The 24524-nt window shown below is 47.1% G+C and overlaps 1 protein-coding gene across 1 annotated transcript in view; it reads right to left on the reverse strand.

The window, feature by feature from the left end:
* The window catches only part of sptb (spectrin, beta, erythrocytic), a gene marked incomplete at its 5' end in the record, with an annotated part of 64082 nt that overhangs the window by 29720 nt on the left and 9838 nt on the right, over positions 1–24524 (reverse strand). Inside the window, 11 exons of the mRNA XM_083632397.1 lie at positions 7792–7942; positions 8870–9172; positions 9690–9848; positions 11250–11367; positions 11936–12123; positions 12214–12326; positions 12475–12590; positions 12820–12900; positions 13838–13935; positions 14901–15074; positions 15245–15396. Coding sequence (XP_083488523.1) covers positions 7792–7942; positions 8870–9172; positions 9690–9848; positions 11250–11367; positions 11936–12123; positions 12214–12326; positions 12475–12590; positions 12820–12900; positions 13838–13935; positions 14901–15074; positions 15245–15396 — 1653 coding nt within the window. The remainder of the gene's footprint in view (positions 1–7791; positions 7943–8869; positions 9173–9689; positions 9849–11249; positions 11368–11935; positions 12124–12213; positions 12327–12474; positions 12591–12819; positions 12901–13837; positions 13936–14900; positions 15075–15244; positions 15397–24524) is intronic.

The raw sequence follows: 24524 nt of genomic DNA on the forward strand, positions 1-24524 counted from the left end.
CACACACTCACATTCATAACTACAGTAGGGACAATTCGGAGCCTCCAATCCACCTGGTTTGCAAGTAGGAAACCCATGCAGACACAGAGAGAACATACAAACTACACACAGAAAGTAGGAAACCCATGCAGACACAGAGAGAACATACAAACTACACACAGAAAGGACAATGGAAATGAAGGATCAAACATATCTAGTCACCATTTGTGGTTTACAGACACAATACATATGAATAAATTACTCTGAATGAATGTATAGATTAACTCTAGCATAATCATGTTATCTTAGGTTTATTATTTTGATCATGATTTTTATTTATTTATTTTTATTTATTTATTTATTTGAGAAAGGAACCGTGCATATTAATGAACAGTACAGTCAGTACATGTAAATATGCCAGATTGTAGCTCGAAGGCTAGTTTCCATCTGGAGTCCCTTGGCAGGTTGATGTAATTCAAAGAAAAAGCAGTGACAGAAGCAGTGACAGAAAACACATACATTACATAGGAAATATACAATATCAGTAATTTGTTGTTAGATGACATGTAAGAACTCTTTGTTGCACTGACATCTCATATAATGAAGACCTTCGAGCGGCTGCTTCTCCGGCTCCTCAGACCTCAGGTTCAACATGCTCTGGACCCCCTACAGTTCGCCTATCAGGAGAAGGTGGGTGTAGAGGATGCCATCCTCTACCTACTTCACCGGTGCTACTCTCACCTGGATAAGGGAGGCGGTGCTGTGAGAATCACCTTTTTTGATTTCTCGAGTGCATTCAACACCATTCAGCCGCTCCTCCTGAGGGACAAGCTGGCGGGGATGCAAGTGGACCCACACCTTGTGACCTGGATAATAGACTACCTCACTGGCAGACCTCAGTATGTCAGGCTAGGGGGCTGCACATCAGAGACTGTGGTTAGCAGTACAGGTGCACCACAGGGGACCGTTTTTTTTACATTACATTACATTACATTACGTCATTTGGCAGACGCTTTTATCCAAAGCGACTTACAATAACACATTTTTCTGTCTGCAATAGAACAATCAACTATGGAGCACAGTCTATGACAACTACAGCTTCTGAAGGAACAGTGGTACAAGTTTAGGTTAGTGGTACAAGGTTGGTTAGGTTTTTTTTTTTTTTTTTTTTTTTTTTTTTTTTATATAAGGAAAGAGAGAGACGAGGTTAGATCAAGGAGGGCCCAGATGGAGCCTGAAAAGGTGTGTCTTTAGTCTTTTCCGAAAGATCGGCAGTGATTCAGCAGTCCTGACCGAAGGTGGAAGCTCGTTCCACCATTGAGGTGCCAGGGACGAGAAGAGTCGAGATCGGGATGAGCGACTTTTGAGCCCCCGTAGCGAAGGAGGGGCGAGGCGACCTGCACTGGTGGAGGAGCGAAGGGAGCGGTGAGAGGTTTGGAACCTGACCATGGATTGCAGGTACCGGGGAGTTGTCTGGTGTACTGCCCTGTAGGCCAGTACCAGTGTCTTGAATTTGATGCGGGCCGAGATGGGAAGCCAGTGGAGCTCCTGGAAGAGGGGAGTGACGTGAGAGAATTTGGGTTGGTTGAATATCAGACGGGCTGCAGCGTTCTGAATGAGCTGGAGCGGTCGGATGTCGGTGGCAGGTAGGCCGGCCAGGAGCACGTTGCAGTAGTCCAGGCGGGAGGAGACAAGAGACTGGACCAGGAGTTGAGTCGCTTCTCTTGTGAGAAAGGGACGGATTTTGCGGATGTTGTAGAGAGAGAACCTACAGGAGCGCGCTGTAGCAGCTATGTTGGCAGAGCAAGACAGCTGGTTGTCAAGGATCACCCCGAGGTTCTTGGCTGTTTGGGAGGGGAGTACAGTGGTGTTATCAATGGAGATGGAGAGATCTGCAAGAGGGCAGTCTTTTCCTGGGAGGAAGAGTAGCTCGGTCTTACCAAGGTTGAGCTTGAGGTGGTGGGCAGACATCCAGTCGCCAATGTCTTTGAGGCATGCAGAGATGCGAGCCTCGATTTGAGTGTCAGAGGGGGGGAAAGAAAGGAAAAGCTGGGTGTCATCAGCATAGCAGTGATAAGAAAAGCCATGAGAAGAGATCACATAGGCAAGAGATCTGATATAGAGAAGGAAAAGTAAGGGGCCCAGGACTGAGCCCTGGGGGACACCGGTGGTAAGAGGACAGGATCTGGAGAGGGACCCTCTCCATGAGACCTGGTATGAGCGGTTAGAGAGGTAAGAAGCAAACCAGGAGAGTGCAGAGCCTGAAATGCCGAGGTCGGACAGAGTGGAAAGAAGGATTTGGTGGTTGACTGTATCGAAGGCAGCAGACAGGTCAAGGAGGACAAGAACAGAAGAGAGGGATGAGGCCTTAGCAGTGTGAAGGGCCTCTGTGACAGCAAGAAGAGCTGTCTCAGTGGAGTGAGAAGCCTTGAAACCGGACTGCAGAGGGTCCAGGAGGTCATTTTGGGAGAGATAGAGAGAAAGTTGTTCGGACGCTGCTCGTTCGAGGGTTTTGGAAAGGAATGAGAGAAGAGAGACAGGTCTGTAGTTGTGAATAGCAGTAGGGTCAAGGGAGGGTTTCTTAAGCAGAGGCTTGACTCTTGCAGTCTTTAGAGCAGGGGGGACAAGACCAGAGGATAGAGAGGAGTTAATGAAGGTAGTGAGGAAGGGAGATATGTTAGGTGAGATGGTTTGGAGGAGAGAGGAAGGGATAGGATCGAGGGGGCAGTAAGTGGCTCGGTTTGAGCTGATGAGTTTAAGCACTTCATCAGGAGAGAGAGGAGAGAAGGAGGGAAATCCAGGGACAGGGGGCTGAGGAGCAGGATTGGAGTCGGGAGTGTTAGTGAGGGTGGCTGGAGGATGGAAGGAGGAGCTGATGTCGTCCACCTTTTTTGTAAAGAAGGTTACAAAATCGTCAGCAGAGAGGGAGGAGGGAGGGGGAGGGGAGGGAGGGTTGAGGAGCGTGGAGAAGGTGGCGAACAGTTTACTGGGATTGGATGCAGAGGACTGGATTTCAGAGATGAAGAAGGAGGTTTTTGCTTTAGAGACAGCATCAGTGAAGTTTGAGTGGATAAGGTGGTAGGAAGAGAGATCCTCAGGGAGATGTGATTTTCTCCATTTTCTCTCAGCTGACCGAAGCTCAGTTCGATAAGTTCGCAGAGATTCAGTCAGCCAAGGAGAAGGGGGAGAAGATCGGGCAGGCTTAGTGGTGAGTGGGCAAAGAGAATCAAGAGCAGAGGAGAGAGAGGAGAGAAGAGTAGTGGAAGCCTCGTCAGTGGACAGGAGAGCAAATTGCTCGGCAGGGGGAAGTAGGGAGAGGACGGTAGAAGAGAGGGAGTTGGGAGAGAGAGTTTTTAGGTTGCGTCGGGTGGTGGTAGAGTGGGGGGGAGATGGGTGGGAGGAGGGGAGGGGGATGGGAAGGGAGAAGGTGATAAAGTGGTGGTCGGATACAGGAAGAGGGGTCACAGTGAGATTAGAGGTGGAGCAGGATCTCGTGAAGACCAGGTCAAGCACATTCCCTGCTTTGTGAGTAGGAGGAGATTGAGAGAGGTAAAGGTCAAAGGATGAGAAGAAGTTAAGGAAAGACGGAGATTGTAAGGTTACTGGCTGGATGTTGAAGTCTCCCAGAAGGATGAGTGGAGTACCATCCTCAGGAAAGATGGAGAGGAGGGTGTCCAGCTCGTCCAGAAAGTGACCAAGTGGACCAGGCGGGCGGTAGATTACCACAATGTTGAGCTTGATGGGTAGGGATACGGCAACTGCATGGGACTCAAAAGATGAGATAGACAGATGAGAGAGAGAGGTGACAGTGTAGGTCCATTTGGGAGAGATGAGGATACCAGTGCCACCTCCACGGCCAGAGGCTCTAGGGGTGTGCGAGAAGGAATATGCAGCAGAGAGGGCAGCTGGTGTAGCTGTGTTTTCAGGAATGATCCAGGTCTCTGTGAGAGCTAGAAAGTGGAGGGTTAGAGATAGAGCATGAGCTGAGATGGTCTCAGTTTTCTTAACAGCCGACTGACAGTTCCAGAGACCTCCGGCAATCGTAAAAGGACTGTTAGCGCGCTTAGGGTGGGAGAGATTACCAGGATTACTACACCTGAAGCAGCCGTGTCTACGGCGTCTGTGGGCTGAGGTTACAACAGGGATGGGAAGAAAACACATAGTTAGGTAGAATAAGAGAGGTAGCAAAAAACCCTATTCTATGGCCTCCCTTCGAAGGACTCCCACAGAAAGACTCCCTTGTCTTTGTGCCCGAGTCTTCGTGCCCGAGGCTACGTGCCGCTTACCGCTGCCGCTGTAGACTGACAGTGTTCAGAAATACTGCTTCAGCAGGGCTATAAGCCACACCTCTCTAATCAGCGCCCGTCGTTCCCAGGTGATTGGGCTGCTGTCAGCTGAGAGCTATTCACCAGCTATCAGCCAGCTGCGCCACAGTTTCACTCAGAGACAAGACTAGCCTAAAACACTACTCCTTTTTAAATAAGGAGTAAGGAGACACAGATAACACTAAAATAACACAGCCTATATCACTTACCCAGTGAAGTCAAAGTTAAATCACAGAGAGGGGGATCCACAGCAGAGCAGTTCAATGACAGACAGCAATGTGTAACTGACAAGAAACTTACTGCAGCCCAACTTATATGCCGGGCTATAAGCCACACCTCTCTAATCAGCGCCCGTCGTTCCCAGGTGATTGGGCTGCTGTCAGCTGAGAGCTATTAACCAGCTATCAGCCAGCTGCGCCACAGTTTCACTCAGAGACAAGACTAGCCTAAAACACTACTCCTTTTTAAATAAGGAGTAAGGAGACACAGATAACACTAAAATAACACAGCCTATATCACTTACCCAGTGAAGTCAAAGTTAAATCACAGAGAGGGGGATCCACAGCAGAGCAGTTCAATGACAGACAGCAATGTTTCTCCGTTCTTCTTCACCCTCTACACATCTGACTTCAGGTTCAACTCGGAGACGTGCCACCTGCAGAAGTTCTCAGATGACACTGCCATCGTGGGGTGTGTGAGGGGTGGACAGGAGGAGGAGTACAGGGGCCTGGTGGATAACTTTGTCACATGGTGTCAGTCTAACCAGCTGCAGCTGAACAAATCCAAGACAAAGGAGATGGTGGTGGACTATCGGAGGGCCGGGCCACCCATGCAACCAGTTTCCATCGAGGGGGTTGAGGTGGAGGTGGTCAGGTCCTATAAATATCTTGGACTGCAGCTGGATGACAAGTTGGACTGGTCTAGTGCACGGGCACCCTATACAGGAAGGGGCAGAGCCAGCTCTATTTCCTGAGGAGGCTGGGGTCCTTCAACATCTGTAAGAAACTCCTGTAGATTTTCTATGAACCTGTGGTCGCTAGTGTCCTCTTTTATGCTGTGGTGTGCTGGGGAGGCAATGTCAAAGTGAGAGATGCGATGCGGCTGGACAAGCTGATCAGGCGAGCGGGCTCCGTGATCGGTGGAGAGATGGACTCTCTGGTGAAGGTGGCGGAGAGAAGGTCTCTGAACAAACTGCTGTCCATCATGGACAATGACAGTCACCCACTACACACCACCATAGTAGGCCAGAGGAGCTTGTTCAGTGACAGGCTGCTGTCACTGAGCTGCTCTACAGACAGACTAAAGAAATCATTTGTCCCCAGAGCCGTTCGACTTTTTAACTCTTCCCAGCGGGGGAATTGAGGTCATGTGTATGCCTTCGCTCTGTTGTCTCTGCTGCGTGTTTTGTTGTTTTTTTAGCCCTGCCTGTTTTTATTCATTATGTTCTCTATTAGGCACTGATCGGTCACTTTAGGTTCTGGCTTTTGCACACAGTCTGTTAGTATCTTTTTATATATTTTTTACTGTGTTTTTCTAATTTGTCTACTGTGTGTTTTTATTGACTGTATGTGAGCTGCTGGTACATGAATTTCCTTCGGGATCAATAAAGTATCTACCTACCTACCTACCTTGTCATTCTTTTTAACACGTTCACTGCCAATGACGTGTTTTTACGTCAAACTAAATCCAACGGTTGACTGCCAATGACGTGTTTTTACGTCAAAAAAATGTTTTTTTTTTTTTGACCGTGGGATGTGCATCTAACCCTTTTACATCTCTTATATAATTATTGGAGCCACCGAACATGTACAACCCATTCCACCGACCCACTAAGTGGCGACAGTGCTCTCCCAGACTAGAGGAAGGCAAGCAAAAAGCATGTGTGAGGAAGCCATTCTCATGAAAATGGATGGGGGAAAATGCTTTCGTTTTCGCGCTGATTGCTGGCGGTGCGGGATTGCAAATTTGCATAATAGATTACGGGTGGAACACACTTTGAAACACGCAGCATAAATAAGACCAGAATTGCAAAAGCTTCATCAAAGCTCTCAACACAAACCACAAGAAACGAGCGAGCCGATCCAGACTTGCACAGCGGCCGCCAGCAGACAGGCAGCAGCAGCAGAAGCAGTGAGCCTGGTGACGCGAGGTTACAGCAGCAGAAACGAGCTTGTGACATGCCCGCTGCAGCCAAGAAGAACACACACGGAGGGAGGAGTTTGAATGAGAGGGGTGTTTCCTGCTGTTATGGAGGAAATTACTGTTCAAAACTATTGTTTAGATGTCTGACGTCTTACTGATGCCAAAAATGAATGGTTAAAGTGACTGTTCTATCGAATTTCACAAAAAGCCGTTTATCTCAAAATAATTTTTCAGACGCTGAAACCATGCTGTATTCAACTGCTAATGCTTACATAACTACTAACTCTACAAACTAACTCTTTTAGACAGAGAAAGCACACATTCTATTAGTTCTTTTGAGATATTGTGTGTTCACAAAATATTAGCAGAAAAGAATCCTCGGGTCTTGAAAGATGAGCCAGAATCCTCAAAAAAACCCTCTGGCAGAACCTACCTACAGTAAAAAAAAAACGGCTGGCAGTGAATGTGTTAAATGCCAAATGCAAATAAATTATTGTCTTGCCCTTGACTCCAGGTCCATGAAAGACCAACTCTTCAGTTGTGTGGAGAAATCACTAATATAAGGCCTGCACCCCCTTAGGGCAGCGCTTCCCAAACTTCCCCACTCGGGACCCACTTAAAAAGTTTTCGCGGCCCACCTCCGACCCCATAAAAAATACGGATGCCAAATAATGTGTTCTCAGAACACTTTTTTAGTTTCCACAGTCACTAACACTGTCACTGGGGGTACGGTGGCGCAGTCGGTAGCGCTGTCGCCTCACAGTTAAAAGGTCCTGAGTTCGATTCTCGCCTGGGACACTGTGAGCGCTGTGGTTGTGTTCCCCCCCATATCTTCAGTGCCTACTGCCCAGGTGGGTTATCTCTCGTCGTAAGGGCCTTTCTCTCTGTGTGGAGTTTGCATGTTCTCCCCGTACCCCCCAGGGGGTTCCTCCGTATATAACCCCCCCACTAAAAACATGCAGAAGATCAGATCGTCATCGTCATCCGACCAGTGACGACAACATCCGAAGTTGGTCCCCGGGCACTGTATGAGAAAGCGACCACTGCTCCTGGCCTGCCCCTCGGAGGAAAGGACATGCCTGGATGGGTTAAATGCAGAGGACACTTTTCACCGGCCACCGTCAGCATGAGTGTGTTGTGGCCGCATGCATGTATTGTGGTGTTCGTGTGACAATAAAAGACGGGCTTGTCCGTTACAAGAGAGTTTAACACAGCATCCGAAACATGTTGCAGCATTTTCAGTGTTACAGTTTTCAAGGAGCTGTTCATCAGCAAGGGGTATTTAAATGTGTTTAATGTATTAAAAAGAATCATGCAAGGGCATTCGATTAACCACTGCACTTACTGTCTCCATTGGCGAACTTAAGGGCGGCAGCATTGGCATTCTGTACCCTCTCTGCCTGCAGAGCGATGTCGTTCTCCACCAGAGCGTGTTTCTGTAACAAGTCTTCCACTTCCAGCAAGTGTTTACCGAAGTCAGGGGAGAGCAGCCGAGCCTGAGAAAGGGATCCAAATGCTTAAGAAGAGGCATGGGAGCATAAAAGAAGAAAATCCTTCTCAAACTGCCATAACTGTCATAGATTTTGTTGCATAGTTGATTTCTCTACTGTTCACAAAATGTGATATTGTAAGTCGCTTTGGATAAAAGCGAAAAACTATCTATACTATTCTTCGATCTATACTTTTCTTTTACATTATCGTTTATAATATTGTATTTTGAGAACTTTGGTACTAACCTTTTCTTGTTTGAATCTGTACTGTTAGTGCCTGTTTAATTGCAGGTGCTTTTTTGCTCAGTAAGATATTGCATGTTTGCATTTTATGCATTTTATGTGTTTAGCCTATGGCTAAATCTGTTACAATGCATCTTTTCCCCTATGGGGATTAATGTTATATTCCCTGTCAAATAAACTAATAAAATAAAAATAAAATAAAATAAAATAAAATAAAATAAAATAAAATAAAATAAAATAAAATAAAATAAAATAAAATAAAATACTATTCAGAGCAAATAGATTAGCCCTAAACATACATTATTATGTTTAACAAATGTGTTTTGTGTGCAGATTTTATAATCAGGTTCATAACATTGTTTTTCAAATGATATTCAATTCCTGCTTGGAGTAATATTCAATTATAATACAGCTGGTTATTAAAAGCACACTCTAAATGCATACATTTAGTGCTTTAGCTTCATCGATACAGTATTTCATTTCATTTTATGCGAGTGGTTAAAGACACCATCCTCATAAGCAGAGCATCACAGGTTCGATCCCTGCACTTTGATCCAGTCTGTTAGTGTCCTGGCAGTGACAACTACTTGCTCACTCGTTCTAAGTCGCTCTGGATAACAGCATGAACTTAATGCCTAAAACAGAAATGTAAATGTTATTAGTTGATGTGCTGTGCCTTCCCTCCTGTACCTTCATGTCATCCATCCAGCTGATGATGTAGAGCATCTCCTGGAAGATCCTCTGCAGGGTCAGGTTCTTATCCAGACGCCCCCTACGGGCCTTCAGCAGCTCCTGCAGGTAGTCCCACAGACGCAGGATGTTGTCTTTGCGCACGTCGATCCGTTTGGCGTCATGGTAGCGCTCAGACTCCAGCTCCTTGGAGATGGCCACCATGGCCTGAACACGCTCCTCGTACGCCGCAATATCTGTCTCAATGGCATCGTGCTTCTTCTTCGCTGCTTCCACTGCTGGCAGGTCATAACCAAAGTTATCCTGGGGGGAAGAGGGTGGAGGAACCTTTCAGGGCACGAGGCTAACCCTAACCCTAAAAGAATCTTATGCAAAAATAGAGAGAGATAGTGTGTGCTGAGGGCATACTGTATGTCTTTGTTAACACGTTAACAAAATGGAAGGGAGGTAGAATCATAAAATAATAAATTGCAACACACAAGTTGAGCTGTTCTCTGCAAGGGAAGGATGTAGCGCGCTCACTGGTGATAATGTTAATCTCTTTCCTTTCTATGCCAGCTGACATGACAAAATTATTATTTACCATTTCCCAGTTTGCTGATGGCAGAGACATCCAATTACTAATGCAGTGATTGGTTTTTCTACTCTAATTACTTATTTGTGCTAAGAAACTCTTACTTGCAACTTTAATTAAAATGTCATCTTTGCATGTTTTGTAGGCAACCTCTTGCGCACCTCTCACCAACAATAATCAGGCGTGCAAATGACCTGCTGTTTTTCGTGAATGGAATCTGCACTCTTATGTAGATCTGTAGTTCACCTGAGCCACTAGTCTCTGGTTCTCCAGCAGCCAGGTCTCCCTCATGGCCGCCTTCCTGTCGAACCTCCTGGCCATCTGCTCCAGCTTCTCCTGTCTGATCAGCTCGTCTCTCAGGACTCGCTCCCGGTCGTGCTCCGCCCTCTCCAGACGCTCCCAGGCCTGCACACAGATGCATGAGATATTTCAGAGAGGGTTTGGTTTTTGCTACTTGGTGGGTATAATCTACCTTGGGTAAACCCAGCCTTCAACGTGACAGGCTATGCCTGTAGCGTACGGTTTTTCTATAGTCTTTGTGACTGATAGTACATAGAGGTCACGTGGAGGCTGGGTTTACCCAGGCTAGGTATAATCATGATGTTCACACTTCACAGTTATATGAAATTCTTGAATGCTTACAGGTGAGTCATCTGATTGCCCCGGAACAGTCTCTGTGCTAGGTACTGTATTATGTTCTTACTGTTGACAGATGCAGGACCATTTCTGTTGTCTTGTGTTTGGTTGTCATGATATCATGTTACTTTCTGCTAGAAATGGCTTTTACAGTATTACTCGGTGCCATTACTTACTAGGATAACTCAATTGACACGTGGCTTAAAGGAACACTCCGCCCATTTTCAACCAGCTTTGTATTATTAGAACATCAGCAGTATATCAGAAAACTGTAAACGGTTTTGAAGTTTGTCATTTAATTTGACAGTTATTGAGTGTTAAAGTGTGGACCAGTGACATCACTGGTCCACACTAACTCAAATTAATAACTAATTAACTCAAATCAACTCTCAATAACTGTCAAACTATTCATCATTCATCTAGTTTGACAGTTATTGAGAATTGATTTGAGGTAATGAGTTATGAATTTGAGTTAGTGTGGACCAGTGATGTCACTGGTCCACACTTTAACACTCAATAACTGTCAAATTAAATGACAGACTTCAAAACAGTTTACAGTTTTCTGATATACTACTGATGTTCTAATGATACAAAGCTGGTTGAAAATGGGCGGAGTGTTCCTTTAATTGTTGCCTCATTGTCTTGTGATAAATAATTCTATTTTGTCTGTCTAACTGAGTTGTATTGTATGTCTGAGCTTCGAACCAGACTTTTATATAACAGGGACGCTGGTCCAAAAAGAGGAAATATATACAGTAAAGAACATATACACTACCAAAGGTTTGGACACACCTGACTGAATGTACTATGTTTTTCATTATCTCACAGCCATTTTGATATAAGGCTTATGCTTAAACACTTGCAATTTGTTTCTTCGACAAATATTAATAGTGAATTTCATCTGTATGAATTTCTTTCCAAAGCCTTTCGCCTTTCCATCAAGGCGAGGGGCTACTTTAAAGCATCTAAAATGTAAGATAGTTTTGATTCATTTAACACTTTTTTGGTCACTGCATAATTCCATTTCTGTTATTTCATAGTTTTGATGTTGTTACTAATTATTCTAGAATGTGGAACATTGTAAAAAATATGTGTGTCCAAACTTTTGACTGGTAGCGTATACTTGTACAGACTGTATTGTCTCTCTGTGTGGAGGTAGGGGTCTCTCACCCGGTTGATATCTGCGACGAGAGCTCCCTCTTTCGGAGTGTAGACCCTCTGGTTGTTGGCCCTCATACGACTCTGGATGGTGAAGAGCAGCACCTCGAGGTTACCCTTCTCCTGGAACCTGGGAGACAACACAGATCACACAAAACAGCATCAAAAATGCTTCTATTTTATCCACAAAGGGATATGCAGAGGCCCATTGAGAAGTCTAATAGGAGGGGTTGTACTGAATGTGGAGCACAGCACAAATCATGTAAAGAAATGAAAATGACCATTTCGCCTTTTCAGCTCATTCTATCTATATGACAATTTACCTCCCACCCGCCACCCCAGCCCCCCACCAAAAAAGCATTTTATTCTATTTTCTATTCTATATACCAAAATCTCATTCCTTTTACGTTGTGGAAAACGGAAAACCTTTAGCGTTGACCTTGTGGGCCAGTAGTCAACATAAAGATTCCAACCAATAAAACATCACAAACCTGCCCCTCTCTTTCCCTAAATGATATCCGATTGGTTTACACTTTTGAATGATCCCTCCCTTCGTTATGTCCCGCCTTTAAATACAGGATGTCCTACTTGTGTGGAGGATGAAAATGATGGACAACTTGAATAAAGAAGAAGAATAGAGTAGAATTATACTGAATGAAATGAAATGAATGCAATGGCGGCCTGGTCAGCTGACTCACTTGGGCGGCTTCTCTACAGTTCGGTAGGAGTTGAAGGCCTGGAGCTGCTGCTGCACTCCGGTCAGAGAGTTGGCCAGTTTGCGGTTATTCAGCACGATGATGGTCTGCTCAATCCACGTCAGGAGATCTGATGCGAGCGTCTCGTACTTGTCGATCATCTTCTCGGTCTCGATGGCGTGATCCAGCACCTGAAACAGAACAAGACAGGAGGTCAGAGATGAAACACAGGGAAGCAAAAAACTCACATTACCGCCCACAGCGAGGCCGAGCATCCTCACCTTTCCGACCCTCTTGCCCTCAACGGCGAGCTGCTTCATCTTTGAGAAGTAGTGGTAGAACGCCACGACGTACGTGATGATGGACTTCTCATCTGGATTCTCTGTGAACACATCTACAAAACAGACCAGCGAGTCAGCCACAGGCGAAGCAGAAACATCACTGGTCCCCGAGGTTTCTTTCCACCAGGCGTAAAGCTCATAAACATTCATAAACAAATCAGTTAGTTCTACATGCCACAAGCCACAGCCACCGCCACTTGCCTTCAGGGTCTAACAGTTTGGTCACGCCGAGCTTCTGCTCTGCTACGTTGAAGGCATTCTGGAGGTTGTGGGTCGGGTTGGACTTCTTCAGAGTGTTATAGTCCAGGAGATCTGGCCTGAAGGAGCAAGATGGAAACAAAGATGGAGAGAGAGAGAGAGAGAGGGGGAGAGAGAGAGAGAGAGGGGGGGTAGTGAGTCAAGGAGCAAGACAGCAAGAGAGAGTGAAAGAGTTGAACGAGGAAAGTAGAATGAGAAAGGTAGACATTGTGCAGATGGGTTTCGTGCGTGTTTACATTCAACAGACACAGCTTGCGAGAGTGGATCTGGCTATTCATCTCCCCTTACCGGTGTTTGTGTATGAGAGCGTTGAAGGCCATGCCGTCTTTCCAGCAGGTGGTGAAGTTGGTGATGTTGACATTGGGATATCTGTGAAACAACAGCCAGTAAACATGAGGGACATTGCTGAGAAGCCCCCAGCTCTAAATCATTTTGAGACCTATTCTGTTTTTCGCAGGGTATTCATCAAACCACTGGCCTACGCAGAATAGATGCAGTGCTGCCTCGTCACGATAGCAACTATATCATCACCTGCATCACCCAGGTGGGTGCTACACATTGGTGGTGGATAAGTTGAGTTCCTTCCCCCTCCCTCCCCTGATATGTGAAGCGCTTTGAGTGTCTAGAAAGGCGCTACAGTATATAAATCCAATCAAATATTATTATTATTATATGCTTTAAAAGTCACAGAATTAATCAGGGATCCTATGAGGAAACCTCAAGGAGGGGTTCTAAAATATGATATGAGTGGAAATGGATGTGAGGATATTGCTGCTACCAAATGAAAACTTTTTATCTTCACAAAGTCACCTTTCAAAAAGTTTAATTGGTTTTGAATTAGTTTTAGGGTCACAAAACAACTACAATTTAACAATCTAATACTCTTATTTATTCTTACTGTCCATATTGCCCATCCTTACTGGCTTTGGAATGCTGTTAATGTTCTAATACTATGTATATATTTCTTAGCATTTTGTTTTGCCTTTATTTGTGATATATATATATACATTTCTTTTGCTATATTTCTTCATATCTTTTGCTAATGTTTTAATATTTTTGCTCTTATCTGTGACTCTGTGATTTAATATTCAATATTTTGTTTTTCTTATGCCTACTACATAGTTGTTTGCCTCGTCCTAAGAATTTCATTGTTCAGAAGTATGACCTTGTGTTACCGGTATACTGTGCATTTGATAAATAAAGCACTTTGACACCATCGTCTTACCAACCCCATAGGACTCTCATACATATTCCCAAATATATTAGAATGGGTTGGTGTTGCTTAAGGTCACCAATTTGCACTTACCCTGCTGTTTTCATTTGACACCACAGAAGAAGAGCGTCCTTGGCCGAGCGCGTCTCCTTTTGGTCTGCCTGGCCGGTCTCCACAATAATGTCCTGGATCTGACAAGAACAACCAGAACAAGCTGGATGATAAATAATACAACTTGACTAATGACTGTGAGGTCTGAAATTAAATGAGAGTAATTTGCAGCAGAGAATAAAAACATACTAAAATAATTCTTCTAGAACATGTACTAATAGGATGTACCTATAGGGAACGTTTTGGTAAAGTGACACAAATATCCCTCTGAAAGACATGATTTATTACAGCTTGAAGAAAAAATATTGTTATTATTTTGTAAGACTGTTTGATGAATTGTCTGATGGAGCGGTGTTAATTATTGAAGTTCTTGTTTTCCCCATACAGTAGGCCCGTTAATAGAGCAGTGATTTGATCTGAGAAACAGGCCCAGGGAGAGGGCTAAATTTAGCCAGCTTTGGTTCTCCTTGGCTTTTTCAGACTGTTAAGATGCAGACAGGAGCGAGTCAACTCCTTCCGTTCCCTTCTTTTTTGTTGTTGAAAAGGTTGAATAATGCAGCAGGCCATATTGTTTGAAATAACATGCCTAAAAATAACAATGTGGCTGTCAAATTTGATTCTTTTATCTGCCCCCCCCCCATCCCCCGAGCAGATAATAGAATAAAAAAACTAAAATAATGAAGGCTGGAACCTGAAGGCATTTCATTCCAGTAAACAGATAAAAGTCAAAAACATCTCCAGGCCGGTTGGGTTGGGACTGTTTCTGTGCCGTTCATACAGACCCAAGTTACACTGGACACTTGAAAGTCCCTTTTGTCATCGATCACACCAGGACAGTACATGCACATACATTTTTTGATTACAATGCGATCGAGGCAATAATGTAAGTAAGGCAGAGCCTATGTAAACACCATAGTCAGTAATGTGATTATGCTCTTAGATGAAGGAAGCATAAGCACAGTAGCATTATGTCAAGTTAAGTGGAGGTTGAAGGGAAATGTAGTCTGTATTGGGATAGACCAAGATGGGTTTTATCCTGGTTTACCTGGAAGCGCAGGATGATGGTCCAGATGAGGCCCAGGATGAGGCGATGGTTGCCGTCGACAATGTCGTGGGAACCCATGTTCTCCAGATGAACCCGCTGCTCCTTGAGGAATTGCAGGGCCTTGTCGACATTCTCCAAACAGTGGATACGCATGCGGCCCTTAGTGGGCTTCGGCTGGGGAGGGAGAGAAGGAGGGAGAGAGAAACAGAGGGAGAAAGAGAGGGAGAGAGAGAGAGAGAGAGAGAGAGAGGATTGATACAGAGAACAATACAAGGAGAAAAAAAACATAACAATATAAGGCAACAGGTGAAGACCCAGTCAAGAACAGCAGAACAGCCTCTTACCAGTCGTTCACCGGAGAGGACCTCCAGCAGTTTAATGAGCATGCGTCCGTCCCGCAGGTCCAGGTAGAGGTCAGAGATGCGGCAGCCGACCCGGGACAGGATCGAGTTGACCCATTTGGTGAAGGTCTTCTTCTGAACCGCCTCGCGCTCATCTGTCAGGAGAACAACATGAAGAAAGACCGTGAGCTTCATGAATAATGATCCGGTTCAGCTAGAGTTAGAGAACAACCCACCAGCAGCTGGTAGGGATTCAGTGTCTTGCTCAAGGGCACTTCAGATGGGGGCTTGAACCTGGGTCTTCCCGTTAAACACACAGATTGGAGTTATAGTGAATCAAACATTTCCCCGAGGCTGCACTGGAGGCAGAACAAACTAATTGGTAGAGTTAAAGCTCAACGGGCAGCCAAAGAACTGCCTCCCTGTCACTGCACTGTCAGACAGAGAGCCCATTAAAACAGAGCCACTTAGAGATTTGGATCAGTCACATCATCCAGTGAACACTCACACAGTACAGGCCATCTCTTTCCTGATAGTACACTATGTCAGTGGTTCTCAAATGGGGGTCCGGGGACCCCCAGGGGTAAGCGGCACTTTGCCAGGGGGTCCGCGAAAAGTTTTCAGGAAAATAAAAATAAATACTTTTTTGTGTGTGTGTGTGCAAAAGCTTCATAGTTCAACGAAAATATGTTATGCTTTAAATCTAAAATGGTTCATGGATTACATTCTAATCTAACAAACCTATCAATTTAAAAGTCAAGCACGTTACCGTGGAAACAATTAAGCTTAGCCCAAAATCACAAATCAGAATGAGGGGGTCCCCGGTATATTTTCTATCTTGTAAGGGGTCCTTGGCTGAAAAACATTTGACAACCTCTGCACTATATCAAGTGGTGTAAACTCTCCTCTAGTGACATCATCGCACCAGTCAAATATCACAACCTCTGCAAATGCTCAATATTGCAAAGATGATGCATGACTATCATCACAAGTTGCAAGCAATCCAAGTCCAAATAAGATCTGCTGTAAGAGTACAGAGGGGGGTTGAGATCTGCTGTAAGAGTACAGAGGGGGGTTGAGATCTGCTGTAAGAGTACAGAGGGGGGTTGAGATCTGCTGTAAGAGTACAGAGGGGGGTTGAGATCTGCTGTAAGAGTACAGAGGGAGGGTTGAGATCTGCTGTAAGAGTACAGAGGGGGGTTGAGATCTGCTGTAAGAGTACAGAGGGAGGGTTGAGATCTGCTGTAAGAGTACAGAGGGGGGGTTGAGATCTGCTGTAAGAGTACAGAGGGGGGTTGAGATCTGCTGTAAGAGTACAGAGGGGGGGTTGAGATCTGCTGTAAGAGTACAGAGGGGGGTTGAGATCTGCTGTATGAGTACAGAGGGGGGTTGAGATCTGCTGTAAGAGTACAGAGGGGGGTTGAGATCTGCTGTAAGAGTACAGAGGGAGGGTTGAGATCTGCTGTAAGAGTACAGAGGGGGGTTGAGATCTGCTGTAAGAGTACAGAGGGGGGGTTGAGATCTGCTGTAAGAGTACAGAGGGGGGTTGAGATCTGCTGTATGAGTACAGAGGGGGGTTGAGATCTGCTGTAAGAGTACAGAGGGGGGTTGAGATCTGCTGTAAGAGTACAGAGGGAGGGTTGAGATCTGCTGTAAGAGTACAGAGGGGGGTTGAGATCTGCTGTAAGAGTACAGAGGGGGGTTGAGATCTGCTGTAAGAGTACAGAGGGGGGTTGAGATCTGCTGTAAGAGTACAGAGGGGGGTTGAGATCTGCTGTAAGAGTACAGAGGGAGGGTTGAGATCTGCTGTAAGAGTACAGAGGGGGGGTTGAGATCTGCTGTATGAGTACAGAGGGGGGTTGAGATCTGCTGTAAGAGTACAGAGGGGGGTTGAGATCTGCTGTAAGAGTACAGAGGGGGGGTTGAGATCTGCTGTAAGAGTACAGAGGGGGGTTGAGATCTGCTGTAAGAGTACAGAGGGGGGTTGAGATCTGCTGTAAGAGTACAGAGGGGGGTTGAAATCTGCTGTAAGAGTACAGAGGGGGGTTGAGATCTGCTGTAAGAGTACAGAGGGGGGTTGAGATCTGCTGTAAGAGTACAGAGGGGGCAGCAGGAATCATTTGCTGTTCCTATTTTGCCTTTTAAAACCACTGACATGCCGGCAAGACTTCAACATTTTCAGTTTGGGAGAACGCGGGAAACTTTCTGCCAATCAGAAGAAACACACTGCCTGCCACAAAAGTATATTTCCAAACCATGGAGAATCTTTCATTTAATCTCTCCTTATCCTCCCAATATGGCCGTGCCCGTGCAGCATAATCATATCAAGCACATAACGAGAGAAGTGTGGGTGTATTTAATTATGCTGCAATATAACATGGAAACTTGGGAACAGCAGGACAGAGAGATGCAGAGAGTGAACATCAGGGCAGAGAGATGCAGAGAGTGAACAGCAGGGCAGAGAGATGCAGAGAGTGAACAGCAGGGCAGAGGGATACAGAGAGTGAACAGCAGGGCAGAGAGATGCAGAGAGTGAACAGCAGGGCAGAGAGATGCAGAGAGTGAACAGCAGGGCAGAGGGATACAGAGAGTGAACAGCAGGGCAGAGAGATGCAGAGAGTGAACAGCAGGGCAGAGAGATGCAGAGAGTGAACAGCAGGGCAGAGAGATGTAGAGAGTGAACAGCAGGGCAGAGATACAGAGAGTGAACAGCAGGGCAGAGAGATGCAGAGAGTGAACAGCAGGGCAGAGAGATGTAGAGAGTGAACAGCAGGGCAGAGAGATGTAGAGAGTGAACAGCAGGGCAGAGAGATGCAGAGAGTGAACAGCAGGGCAGAGATACAGAGAGTGAACAGCAGGGCAGAGAGATGCAGAGAGTGAACAGCAGGACAGAGAGATGTAGAGAGTGAACAGCAGGGCAGAGAGATGCAGAGTGAACAGCAGGGCAGAGAGATGTAGAGAGTGAACAGCAGGGCAGAGATGTAGAGAGTGAACAGCAGGGCAGAGAGATGTAGAGAGTGAACAGCAGGGCAGAGAGATGCAGAGAGTGAACAGCAGGGCAGAGAGATGCAGAGTGAACAGCAGGGCAGAGAGATGTAGAGAGTGAACAGCAGGGCAGAGATGTAGAGAGTGAACAGCAGGGCAGAGAGATGTAGAGAGTGAACAGCAGGGCAGAGAGATGCAGAGAGTGAACAGCAGGACAGAGAGATGTAGAGAGTGAACAGCAGGGCAGAGAGATGTAGAGAGTGAACAGCAGGGCAGAGAGATGTAGAGAGTGAACAGCAGGGCAGAGATGTAGAGAGTGAACAGCAGGGCAGAGAGATGTAGAGAGTGAACAGCAGGGCAGAGAGATGTAGAGAGTGAACAGCAGGGCAGAGAGATGTAGAGAGTGAACAGCAGGGCAGAGAGATGCAGAGAGTGAACAGCAGGGCAGAGAGATGTAGAGAGTGAACAGCAGGGCAGAGAGATGTAGAGAGTGAACAGCAGGGCAGAGAGATGTAGAGAGTGAACAGCAGGGCAGAGAGATGTAGAGAGTGAACAGCAGGGCAGAGAGATGTAGAGAGTGAACAGCAGGACAGAGAGATGTAGAGAGTGAACAGCAGGGCAGAGAGATGTAGAGAGTGAACAGCAGGACAGAGAGATGCAGAGAGTGAACAGCAGGGCAGAGAGATGCAGAGAGTGAACAGCAGGGCAGAGAGATGTAGAGAGTGAACAGCAGGACAGAGAGATGTAGAGAGTGAACAGCAGGGCAGAGAGATGTAGAGAGTGAACAGCAGGGCAGAGAGATGTAGAGAGTGAACAGCAGGACAGAGAGATGTAGAGAGTGAACAGCAGGGCAGAGAGATGTAGAGAGTGAACAGCAGGGCAGAGAGATGTAGAGAGTGAACAGCAGGACAGAGAGATGTAGAGAGTGAACAGCAGGGCAGAGAGATGTAGAGAGTGAACAGCAGGACAGAGAGATGCAGAGAGTGAACAGCAGGGCAGAGAGATGCAGAGTGAACAGCAGGGCAGAGGGATGCAGAGAGTGAACAGCAGGGCAGAGAGATACAGAGAGTGAACATCAGGGCAGAGAGATGCAGAGAGTGAACAGCAGGGCAGAGAGATGCAGAGAGTGAACAGCAGGGCAGAGAGATGTAGAGAGTGAACAGCAGGGCAGAGGGATGCAGAGAGTGAACAGCAGGGCAGAGAGATGCAGAGTGAACAGCAGGGCAGAGAGATGCAGAGAGTGAACAGCAGGGCAGAGAGATGTAGAGAGTGAACAGCAGGGCAGAGAGATGCAGAGTGAACAGCAGGGCAGAGGGATGCAGAGAGTGAACAGCAGGGCAGAGGGATGCAGAGTGAACAGCAGGGCAGAGAGATGCAGAGTGAACAGCAGGGCAGAGAGATGCAGAGTGAACAGCAGGGCAGAGAGATGCAGAGTGATCAGCAGGGCAGAGAGATGCAGAGTGAACAGCAGGGCAGAGAGATGCAGAGTGAACAGCAGGGCAGAGAGATGCAGAGAGTGAACAGCAGGGCAGAGAGATGCAGAGTGAACAGCAGGGCAGAGAGATGTAGAGAGTGAACAGCAGGACAGAGAGATGCAGAGTGAACAGCAGGGCAGAGGGATGCAGAGAGTGAACAGCAGGACAGAGAGATGCAGAGAGTGAACAGCAGGGCAGAGAGATGCAGAGAGTGAACAGCAGGGCAGAGAGATGCAGAGTGAACAGCAGGACAGAGAGATGCAGAGTGAACAGCAGGGCAGAGAGATGCAGAGAGTGAACAGCAGGACAGAGAGATGCAGAGTGAACAGCAGGGCAGAGAGATGTAGAGAGTGAACAGCAGGACAGAGAGATGCAGAGTGAACAGCAGGGCAGAGGGATGCAGAGAGTGAACAGCAGGACAGAGAGATGCAGAGAGTGAACAGCAGGGCAGAGAGATGCAGAGAGTGAACAGCAGGGCAGAGAGATGCAGAGTGAACAGCAGGGCAGAGAGATGCAGAGAGTGAACAGCAGGACAGAGAGATGCAGAGTGAACAGCAGGGCAGAGAGATGTAGAGAGTGAACAGCAGGACAGAGAGATGCAGAGAGTGAACAGCAGGGCAGAGAGATGCAGAGAGTGAACAGCAGGGCAGAGAGTGAACAGCAGGCAGAGATGCAGAGAGTGAACAGCAGGGCAGAGAGATGCAGAGAGTGAACAGCAGGGCAGAGAGATGCAGAGAGTGAACAGCAGGGCAGAGAGATGCAGAGAGTGAACAGCAGGGCAGAGAGATGCAGAGAGTGAACAGCAGGGCAGAGAGATGCAGAGAGTGAACAGCAGGGCAGAGAGATGTAGAGAGTGAACAGCAGGGCAGAGAGATGCAGAGAGTGAACAGCAGGGCAGAGAGATGCAGAGAGTGAACAGCAGGGCAGAGAGATGCAGAGAGTGAACAGCAGGGCAGAGAGATGTAGAGAGTGAACAGCAGGACAGAGAGATGCAGAGAGTGAACAGCAGGGCAGAGAGATGTAGAGAGTGAACAGCAGGGCAGAGAGATGCAGAGAGTGAACAGCAGGGTAGAGAGTGAACAGCAGGGTAGAGAGATGCAGAGTGAACAGCAGGGCAGAGAGATGCAGAGAGTGAACAGCAGGGCAGAGAGATGTAGAGAGTGAACAGCAGGGCAGAGAGATGTAGAGAGTGAACAGCAGGACAGAGAGATGTAGAGAGTGAACAGCAGGGCAGAGAGATGCAGAGAGTGAACAGCAGGGTAGAGAGTGAACAGCAGGGTAGAGAGATGCAGAGTGAACAGCAGGGCAGAGAGATGCAGAGAGTGAACAGCAGGGCAGAGAGATGCAGAGAGTGAACAGCAGGGCAGAGAGATGCAGAGAGTGAACAGTAGGGCAGAGAGATGCAGAGAGTGAACAGCAGGGCAGAGAGATGCAGAGAGTGAACAGTAGGGCAGAGAGATGCAGAGAGTGAACAGCAGGGCAGAGAGATGCAGAGAGTGAACAGCAGGGCAGAGAGATGCAGAGAGTGAACAGCAGGGCAGAGAGATGCAGAGAGTGAACAGTAGGGCAGAGAGATGCAGAGAGTGAACAGCAGGACAGAGAGATGCAGAGAGTGAACAGCAGGGCAGAGAGATGCAGAGAGTGAACAGCAGGGTAGAGAGATGCAGAGAGTGAACAGCAGGGCAGAGAGATGCAGAGAGTGAACAGCAGGGCAGAGAGATGCAGAGTGAACAGCAGGGCAGAGAGAGATGCAGAGAGTGAACAGCAGGGCAGAGAGATGCAGAGAGTGAACAGCAGGGCAGAGATGCAGAGAGTGAACAGCAGGGCAGAGAGATGCAGAGAGTGAACAGCAGGACAGAGAGATGCAGAGAGTGAACAGCAGGGCAGAGGGATGCAGAGAGTGAACAGCAGGGTAGAGAGATGCAGAGAGTGAACAGCAGGGCAGAGAGATGCAGAGAGTGAACAGCAGGGCAGAGAGATGTAGAGAGTGAACAGCAGGGCAGAGGGATGCAGAGAGTGAACAGCAGGGCAGAGAGATGCAGAGAGTGAACAGCAGGACAGAGAGATGCAGAGAGTGAACAGCAGGGCAGAGGGATGCAGAGAGTGAACAGCAGGGTAGAGAGATGCAGAGAGTGAACAGCAGGGCAGAGGGATGCAGAGAGTGAACAGCAGGGCAGAGAGATGCAGAGAGTGAACAGCAGGGCAGAGAGATGTAGAGAGTGAACAGCAGGGCAGAGGGATGCAGAGAGTGAACAGCAGGGCAGAGAGATGCAGAGAGTGAACAGCAGGACAGAGATATGCAGAGAGTGAACAGCAGGGCAGAGGGATGCAGAGAGTGAACAGCAGGGTAGAGAGATGCAGAGAGTGAACAGCAGGGCAGAGAGATGCAGAGAGTGAACAGCAGGGCAGAGAGATGTAGAGAGTGAACAGCAGGGCAGAGAGATGCAGAGAGTGAACAGCAGGGCAGAGAGATACAGAGAGTGAACAGCAGGGCAGAGGGATGCAGAGAGTGAACAGCAGGGCAGAGAGATGCAGAGAGTGAACAGCAGGGCAGAGGGATGCAGAGAGTGAACAGTAGGGTAGAGAGATGTAGAGAGTGAACAGCAGGGCAGAGAGATGCAGAGAGTGAACAGCAGGGCAGAGAGTGAACAGCAGGGCAGAGAGATGTAGAGAGTGAACAGCAGGACAGAGAGATGCAGAGAGTGAACAGCAGGGCAGAGGGATGCAGAGAGTGAACAGCAGGACAGAGAGATGCAGAGAGTGAACAGCAGGGCAGAGGGATGCAGAGAGTGAACAGCAGGACAGAGAGATGCAGAGAGTGAACAGCAGGGCAGAGGGATGCAGAGAGTGAACAGCAGGGTAAAGAGATGCAGAGAGTGAACAGCAGGGCAGAGAGATGCAGAGAGTGAACAGCAGGGCAGAGAGATGCAGAGAGTGAACAGCAGGACAGAGAGATGCAGAGAGTGAACAGCAGGGCAGAGAGTGAACAGCAGGGCAGAGAGATGCAGAGAGTGAACAGCAGGGCAGAGAGTGAACAGCAGGGCAGAGAGATGTAGAGAGTGAACAGCAGGACAGAGAGATGCAGAGAGTGAACAGCAGGGCAGAGAGTGAACAGCAGGGCAGAGGGATGCAGAGAGTGAACAGCAGGGCAGAGAGATGCAGAGAGTGAACAGCAGGGCAGAGAGATGTAGAGAGTGAACAGCAGGACAGAGAGATGCAGAGAGTGAACAGCAGGGCAGAGGGATGCAGAGAGTGAACAGCAGGACAGAGAGATGCAGAGAGTGAACAGCAGGGCAGAGGGATGCAGAGAGTGAACAGCAGGGTAAAGAGATGCAGAGAGTGAACAGCAGGGCAGAGAGATGCAGAGAGTGAACAGCAGGGCAGAGAGATGCAGAGAGTGATTTGCAGCAGAGACCTTGAAAGGTGTTATAAGGGTGAGCAGCACTTCCCACATGGTGACACATCTTGCTGGGATCACACACACTCTTTAAATCATATCGCAAGTTAACACACCGGCGGATCTGCCACCTACACGCACACACACGCACACACACACACACACACACACACACACACACACACACACACACACACACACACACACACACACGCCCCCCCCCCCCTATTTAATAGATTCTTATACTGTAACTGTCTGTGAATATCATAACAGATTTAGTCTTAAAGGCAGCCTGTATTTAGCATTAAGTTCCACCATAACAAAGTTAGTGCTCCAAAGACTAATGCAGAAAACATGCTACAACATCAAAGCCCCCGCCGAATGCGCCGAGGGCTACGCCGCGGCTCCGGGGCCGAAACCCTAGGCTCACCCACTGTGCGGGCTCGCCGCACGCAGCTGAGCCGCGGTGCGGCCTCCACTCTCACTGATGTCACAATGCCTATGACATCACTGATGATGTCACAATGCCTATGACATCATCAGTGATGTCATAAGATGATTTTTTTTTCAATAATGATGTCACTGATGACATCACTGATGATGTCATAGACATTAGACATTGTGACATCATCAGTGTGGTACAAAAATTGAAACAAACATTGCCCACTTGGGGAGATAACAGGAGAGAGTGAAAGCTATTCCCAAGTATATGCTAGGCATGGGTCGATTTCCGGTTTTACCGGTTCGGTTCGGTGTACGAGCCCAAACCGGTTTGATCACGTGCGAACCGAAAAACCATTTTTTTTTTTTTTTTTTTTTGCCAGTCCATTCTGATTGCACTATTGTTCGTATTAGCCTCTTCTCAAGTTGCACTAGTATGCAAAAGTCTTATTTTGTTTATTATGTTGATGTTTGAAGAAAAGTTAAGCTGAATAGTTATGAGAAATAAATACAGGGTGTGTTTGTTACACAGGTGTCCTGCTTCTTTTTATTCAGTATCATTGCTGGTTGACAGTACCAGCTTAGAGGTGTATTATCGCTATCAGGTGGACTGAAGTTGCACTACAGACAGGTATGGGCCACACTCGGGAGCCCTGCTTAAAAAAAAAAAATTACAAAAAAAATCGGTATACCGGTTCGATCCGGTTTAGACGGCAATATCGAACCGGTTTTAAAATTTTCAAACCGACCCAGCCCTAGTATATGCACTACATTCTTTCCTTGGGCTAACTTCTAGTCATTGAAATCCTAGTGAAATCATACAATTTACTCATTTTGCTGGGGACTCCCCTGCGACCCCTCGTCAAGCTGAGCCGAGTATAGGTCTAACTGCCGTCGGCAAAGCTGAAAGACGAGGCTGGCGGAGTATGTTCCATGCTTAAATATCCATTGGAGGAAGTTCTTGCTAGCTTATTGATTAGCCATT

The sequence above is a fragment of the Poromitra crassiceps genome (genome assembly GCF_964638095.1).
Source record: "Poromitra crassiceps genome assembly, chromosome: 3".
Classification (NCBI taxonomy): domain Eukaryota; kingdom Metazoa; phylum Chordata; class Actinopteri; order Beryciformes; family Melamphaidae; genus Poromitra; species Poromitra crassiceps.